The sequence below is a fragment of the Diabrotica virgifera genome, chromosome 6 (genome assembly GCF_917563875.1).
Source record: "Diabrotica virgifera virgifera chromosome 6, PGI_DIABVI_V3a".
Classification (NCBI taxonomy): domain Eukaryota; kingdom Metazoa; phylum Arthropoda; class Insecta; order Coleoptera; family Chrysomelidae; genus Diabrotica; species Diabrotica virgifera.
The window spans coordinates 17,382,703-17,390,818 of record NC_065448.1 but is presented as its reverse complement, the minus strand read 5'-3'; the positions used below and the strand labels follow the sequence as shown (position 1 = coordinate 17,390,818).

Sequence of the window (8,116 nt, the reverse complement as noted above, 5' to 3'; positions counted from 1 at the left end):
AAAAATGTTTTAATATGAAACTGTAGGTTATTTAATTCCCAAGAACTTGGTTTCAAAAAATTTTTTCTACGGCAAAAATTGAGTGAATGGTGAATGAGTAGGTATATATCGAAAAACATTGATTTTTTCGATATAAAACTAACACTTTCGATAGCGAATAAATCTAAAAGTATTAATGTTGTTCTGAAGCTATTTTCTTGTGGCATTTTTACAATTTTAACTATTTATAATGGGAAATAAGCCACAATATTATTAAAAAATGATTTTTATTAACGTTTCGACGCCCAAATCGGGTGCCGTTGTCAAAATACAAAATAATAGTTGTGGATGTGGTGAAGAATTTTCAGAATTTCACGTAAATTTTAATACAACAGATCTAAAACAAATTACAATAACTTGAATGTAAGGAGTAAAAATGTTCGTTCATCGAAGCGTTGGTTTTGTGTGTATTCTCGTCGTTATGTACTTTTTCGTCACCCAGTAACCCTGGCAAATGAACTTGGGTCACTTCGTTCGGCAATCTTCGGTAATACGCACTTGTACAATAATTGGCAGAGTCTAATAAATTTCAAAGTCAATGTACTTAACATATACTCCCCCACCTTGAAACCCCAAAGACCGGGTTTCAATAAAAAGTCTTAAAGAAAAAGTCAAAGATCATATTAATTATAGTTTTCAAACAAAAGTTATTGATCTTGGTTAGGCAGAACACATAATTTCACAACCGGTCGTTTAATCTCACCAGAGTTTGTCTTTATCACAACCGACCGCACAATATTGTCACTTCCGGTGTAAGTTTTTAAAATTCTGCCTAACTGCCACTTCAAGGGAGGAAGTCCATCATCCTTTACTAGAACCATGCGTCCAGGCTGGATCAGCTGTTGGCAATTCTCCTTCCACTTGACCCGCTGCTGAAGATGGGATACATATTCTTTGGACCATCTTGTCCAAAAGTGCTGTAATATCTGTTGCACCCTTTGGAATCTTGAAAGACGATTTTCATTAATGTCCATTAAGTTTTGTTGTGGTATACTCGTCAATGAAGATCCAATTAATAAGTGTGCAGGAGTAAGAGGGTTAGGGTCATTTGGGTCATTAGAAAGAGGATAGAGTGGTCTAGAATTGAGACAAGCCTCTATTTGATATAAAACCGTGGTAAATTCTTCAAATGTTAAAATTGCATTACCTACTACACGTTTCATGTGGTGCTTAACTGATTTAATGTTTGACTCCCATAATCCACCGAAGTGGGGAGCACGTGGAGTAATGAAATGCCATTGAATACCGTCGATTGAGAGGTCTGTAATAATGTGATCAGCATTTGTGTTAAAAAATTGTCTGAGTTCATTATTTGCTCCCACGAAAGTGCTGCCGTTATCTGAAAATATTTCGGAGCATTTACCGCGTCGGGCCGTGAATCGGCGTAATGCCGCTAAGAAGCATTCTGTCGTGAGATCACTGACAACTTCTAAATGTATAGCCTTACTGGCGAAGCAAATGAAGAGAGCAATATAAGCTTTAGAAGTTTTGTAATTACGACCCTTTCTATCTCGTAATAAAACGGGACCAGCATAATCGACACCAGAAACCGTGAAGGGACGTGAAGGGGTAACTCGTGACTCCGGAAGATTGCCCATAAGATACTGTTCGGGTTTATTGTTAAATCTAAAACATCGGACACAATCACGAACAATTTTTCGAACCAAATTGCGCCCTGATATTGGCCAGTAATTTTCTCTTAAGGAAGCAAGAAGTGCTTGAGGACCAATATGTAAAAGTTTCAAATGCTCATGGCGAGCAATGAGTATCGTGAGGTGATCTTTCTGAGGTAGGACTATGGGGTGTTTCTTGTTAAAATCAAATGACGAATGATGTAAACGACCGCCAACGCGTATTAATTTTGTTGTTGTATCAAAGAATGGAGTTAGGCCAAGAAGTTTACTTCTTTTGTCAATTTGGTTGGAATTGGAAAGTGCATCATAATCATATGGAAATGACTGACGTTGTACGAACCTAATTAAGGTTAAAAGGGAATTATTGAGTTCTATTGTGGTCAAGGGACCTGTTATTCGTAAATGTTTATGAATCGACAGATTGTCTTTAAATCTTAAGACATAAGCAAAGACGCGTGTTAGTTTATTTAATGAAGAATATTTGTAGTAAAAGGTAAATTCGTTGTTGATGTGATGAAACACAAGAGTTTTGTTACGCAGTTCAGGTAATTCAGAAGTTATACAAACTTCTTGATGTTTTGTATATTGAGGCCATTCTTCTTGAGGCAAAGTGAGCCAAGAAGGGCCGTGAAACCATATGTGGGAATTACTGAGCGAAGAAGGACTTATACCTCGTGACAGTAGATCTGCTGGATTATCATAAGTATTAATATATTTCCAAAATTCAGGGTTGGTCAGTTTATGTATTTGTGAGACTCGATTTGCTATAAAAGTCTTAAGCAAATGGGGAGAGGTGTTTATCCATGAAATAACAATTTTAGAGTCAGTCCAATACGTAATGTTTTTAAAGGAGACATTTACAGATGAAGTGACCTTTTCGACAAGTTCAGAAAGTAGTGATGCCCCACAAAGTTCGAGTCTTGGAATGGTTACAAGTTTCATAGGAGAAACTCGAGTTTTAGCACAATAAAGATTTGAAGTGTAATTTCCAAATGTATCTGTGCAGCATATGTAAATACATGCACCGTAAGCCGCCTCCGAGGCGTCAGAAAACCCATGAAGTTGAACAGAAACTGGGTTAGAAGAAAGTACATGTCTAGGTATTTTTAAAGTGTTTAATTTTGTAAGTTCGAAGTAGTATTTCGACCAAAGTGTGTAAATACTTTCAGGAACAGATTCATCCCAACTTATCTTGAGTTTCCAGAGCTCTTTAAGAATAATTTTCGATGTAACTGTTACGGGTGAAAGTAACCCCAAAGGATCAAATATTTGTGCTGTACAGGATAAAATCTGTCTTTTGCTAATCTTTAAGTTAATTGTGGAGATATTTATAGAATATTGTAGGGAATCACAAGACGGATTCCAAAGTAATCCTAGTGTTTTGTTATGTTCGTCAGAACCAAAATGCAAAAAATCAGGATCAGAATGATTTTGTAGAGACGAATCATTGGTAGTCCATTTTCTCAGAGGAAAACCGTAGGAAGATAATAAATATGAAATAGTTTCCTTGATTTCTCGGAGTTCTTCCGATGTGTCACAACCAGTTAATAGATCATCTACATAAAAATCGTGCAAAATTATAGAGGAAATTTTTGGGTATTCGGAAATATGTCGATGAGCAATTTCATGAAGAGACCTAATGGCAAGAAACGCTGCTGATGCAGTACCGTAGGTAACAGTATTCAGTGTATAAGCAGAAATTTCATCATTTTTATTAAATCTCCAAAGGATCTTTTGAAGGTAACGTTGTTCAGGAGTAAGGAAAACCTGACGATACATTTTAGTTATATCTGCACCCATTACGAATTTATGTTGACGAAATCTAAGTAAAATGTAAAATAAATTATCTTGTAAATGAGGGCCGACATACATGATGTCATTTAATGAGTAGCCTGTGGTAGTTTTCGCACTACCATCAAATACAACTCTTAACTTTGTAGTGGTTGAAGTTTCCTTTAAAACGCAGTGATGAGGTAAGAAGAATCCAGAATTATCATTAGTGTCATTTATTAGGGACATGTGACCAAGTTTAATGTACTCACGTATGAAGTCATGATATTCTAATTTCAATTGAATGTTATTTTCAAGTTTTCTCTCTAAGTTTAAAAAACGTTTTTTGGCAGTAGTTAGAGAATCCCCTAAAACTGATGGAGATTCCTTTAGTGGAAGAGTAGTGATAAAACGACCATCACAATGGCGAGAAATATGCTGCTTAAAATGATTTTCACAATAGATGTCTTCTTCGGAAACAAACTTAGTTTTAGAACACTCCTCTAGTTCCCAAAACTTTGTGAGCTGTGAATCTAATTCACTGGTAGAAGAAAAGTAACAATTATGTTGGGGGTGGTGTTGAATATTTGTTGGAATTGGGCCAGAAATTATCCAACCAAGAGTGGTTTTTTGAATGATCGGTAACCCAGGACCAAGTTTGATTTGTCCCACGCTTAAAATATCCCAAAATGTGTCAGCTCCAATAAGAAGGTCTACTGGACCAGGTTTTTCAAAATTCTGGTCAGCTAGAAGTAATTTTGTTGGAATATTGAGCTGGGAACGATTGATCTGTATGTAAGGTAAATTACTTGTTATGTTGGGCAAAATTAGACAAGATATTTTTTTCGAGAAATTGTTAATATCTGATTTAAATGTTAGTGATGTCCGGAAGTTAATATTGTGAGTTAATTGATTAATTCCCGAGATCGAAGTGTTGATTTTTTCCTTTGAAAGTTGTAAAATATCACAAAATTTCTCAGATATAAAGTTGGATTGACTTCCGTTGTCCAAGAGTACTCTGCATTTATGTGAGTTGCCGAACTTGTCAAAAACGTTAACAACAGCAGTTGAGAGTAGAATATACGGTTTAATAGCAGTGTGAACACTTGAGCTTATATGATGTGTTGAAGAGAAGTTAGAGGTAGAAGTAGATTCATTTGACTGCAGCCCAGTGTTTGGAACATTGGAAGGTAATGAAGATTGAGAAGAATTGTTTTCTGTGGAAACTGAATTTGAGGATTGTGAATTCTCGAAGTGTAACAGAGTGTGATGGATCTTTCCACATTTTCTACAACCAGTAGAACGACAATCCTTAGTACGATGGCATGTGCCAAGACAATTAAGGCATAAACGTAGACGTTTTGCATTGTTTAACCTATTAGTAGGATTTAGTTTTAAGAAGTCAGGACAATAATATATTTTATGTTCCTTGTTACAAAAGTTGCATTTAAACCTATTCTCTGTGTTAGAAACAAAGGCTCTTGTTTCAGACTTAGTACCTTTGTATCGTGGTGAATTTTGATCCTGTTTATTATCATTGTAGTTATCTAATGACTCTAAGATACGACATCGTTCTTTTAAAAATTTCAGTAAATCATCTAAAACTGGTAGGTTGTCTTTACAATTTTGTGACTCCCAAGAGCGTCTTGTTGAGTTATCAAATTTAGTTGTTAACAAATAAATAATCAAATCATCCCAGTGTTTAGTGGGGCGTTTTAAAACTTCTAAAGCACGTAAATGTTTTTGTGTATTGTCTAGAAGTTGTCTGAGACCTTCATTTGATTCTTTTGTGACTAGTGGTAGGTTAAAGAGAGCTTTAATGTGATTGTTTACAAGTAACTGTTTATTTTCAAATCTTTCGATCAATAAACTCCAAGCAATGTCGTAGTTTGCATCGCAGACTTGCAAAGATTTAATAGTGTCGGCAGCTATGCCACGTAATGACAGACGTAAGTAATGAAACTTTTGTACATTGGAAAGTGAAGTATCATCATTAATAATAGAATTAAAACTGTCGCGAAAGAAGAGGAATTGATCAAACGATCCATCAAATGTAGCTAGATTCAATGGAGGTAACTTAATGTTGCTTGTATTTGTAGGCCCAGCTGCTATTGAACAATTGACACTACGTGAATCAGACGTGTCAGTAGGTCGTCTAGATAAAATAAGTTTTTTGATGTCAGATATTATTTTAAAATATCTGTCCTCAAAAGTCTGCCTTTCAATGGCATGTATTGTGTCATAATTTTCCTCGCAGTCAGGATCATCAGTTTCAATAAGCAGCTGAACCTCATTAAAAACATCTAAAAGCTCTTCGGCTTTGGATAATCGCATTTCTAAATCTACGAGGTCGATAACTTCATTATTTTCTACACTTCTAAAATATGTTGTTAAACGTGTAAGAGCACCTTTAGTGGCCATTCTCTTTGTTTTGTTTTGGTCTGACATTTTTGACAATTTGACCAAAATTTATGAGGATGCAAAATAATTAAATATTATGTATGTATGTGGCGTATATTATTATACAGATATAAACAATCAAAATGTGTTTGATGTTTAAAGAAATAAATATTTGATCTTCGATGAATGTAATTAAATAAAAAGAAATGATTTATTCAAGTGCAGAAAACGGAAATAAATGTTTTGTAATTCAATTATTATGTACGTAAGAATTATTATTAACGTTTAGTTACGATCTGTCAGAATAAAATAAAAAATCAGCTAGCACATTCACAATGAATACGAGAGTAGGTAAAACGTCAAATATGTCACTATTCGAAATAAATATATTAATTTAGATTGAAACTCATTTACTTAAAATATTTATCAAATAGAGACTGAAAAAATGTGAAATTATAAAAAGGATTCAGTATTCAGTGTTGTAAATAATGTAGCTTCCTGGGGTTGATACAGCGGGTCAAGTACGACGTCGGTTCGTAGAATGTAAAGCTGCTATTTTCTTTTGTAGTTCTGCTGGCACTGTAGATTCGTTGTTCGAAGGACCAATAGATGTGGATGTGGTGAAGAATTTTCAGAATTTCACGTAAATTTTAATACAACAGATCTAAAACAAATTACAATAACTTGAATGTAAGGAGTAAAAATGTTCGTTCATCGAAGCGTTGGTTTTGTGTGTATTCTCGTCGTTATGTACTTTTTCGTCACCCAGTAACCCTGGCAAATGAACTTGGGTCACTTCGTTCGGCAATCTTCGGTAATACGCACTTGTACAATAATTGGCAGAGTCTAATAAATTTCAAAGTCAATGTACTTAACACTACTAACATAAACAAAAATGTTGTTGCTTAGTAAAAAAATTCTTCTAATAATTTATTTAATTTGACTCATTTATATCGGCAATTCAGATACATATGATACATTTTAAAGTAGAAGACTTTAAAATGATATTGCCAATATTTATTAGTTGCGTTCCTGGGACGACTTTACTGAAAGATAGTTCATTCAATTACCTACATGAAATCTAATACATATCTCAAATATGTCAACACGCATGGGATAATGAACATAGAGTTCAGTGGAGAGATTCAAGTATAGTCCTGAAAGAAACAGATAGTAAAAAGAGAAAAATCAAAGAAGCGGCTCTAATTATGCTAAACGAAACCAATTGTGTCGCAAATTCCTCGGTGGAATGCAGTAGGATGTGGATACCCATACTGAAAGAGGAAGTCAATAGAAAGAAAATACCACAATTAGTAAGTCAATAGTCGAGTTAGTACATATTTTATAATTTAGTATTACTTATATATCCATGTATTATTGATATTATTTATAATTTAAACAAAATTATAGTAAAGTCAGAATTTGGTATTAATTTTGAGAGTAAATTAAATGTAAGACCAAATACTTACGATGTCGGGATAGTATCACGAGGTTTTTCCTGGTTTTCCCTTGTGATTTACTATGAGATCTCTAACGCGAGAATTTTAATGTCACCGTTGCATGTGGTTGTCTTTTTAAAGACAGATCACATGCTATGATTTTTTTGTGACGGATATTCTTAAGTTGGAGTTGATTTCATGTAATCGAATGAACTATCTTTCAGTAAAGTCGTCCCAGGAACGCAACTCATAAATATTGGCAATATCATTTTAAAGTCTTCTACCTTAAAATGTATCATATGTATCTGAATTGCCGATATAAATGAGTCAAATTAAATAAATTATTAGAAGAATTTTTTACTAAGCAACAACATTTTTGTTTATGTTAGTAGTATTTTGTATTTTGACAACGGCACCCGATTTGGGCGTCGAAACGTTAATAAAAATCATTTTTTAATAATATTGTGGCTTATTTCCCATTATAAATAGCTAAAAGTATTAATTTTATAAAAAAAAATGTATAGAACATTTTTTTCTTAGAATGAATGTTTTTGTCAACTTTTTTAGTCAAAATATAATAAAAAATTTCCACCCCCGAGATGGGGTGGGTGGCAACCACCTCCATGGTAAAAGCGCCTTTCTGCATCATATATATTTTGATCCTTGGACTATCCACTACGTATTCTCAAATTTTCAAGCAAATCGATCCATTCTGTAAAAATTGCGAGGTGAAAACCTTTGGTTCCTGGACCTAGACCTAATAATTATTACATGTGAGAGTGATTGTTGTTTTCGCGATTCATGATAAATAAAACAGTGTAGAGTGTGTAAAAA

General features: G+C 34.1%; 1 protein-coding gene across 1 annotated transcript; it reads right to left on the bottom strand.

Annotated features, from left to right (window-relative positions):
• Window positions 1–351: 351 nt before the first annotated feature.
• Window positions 352–5,891, bottom strand: LOC126885819 (uncharacterized). The gene is made up of 2 exons (XM_050652560.1): window positions 3,928–5,891; window positions 352–376 (listed from the first exon to the last, which is right to left on the bottom strand). Exons 1-2 carry the CDS (start codon window positions 5,889–5,891, stop codon window positions 352–354), a joined length of 1,989 nt encoding a protein of 662 aa, XP_050508517.1.
• Between the last annotated feature and the right edge of the window lie 2,225 nt (window positions 5,892–8,116).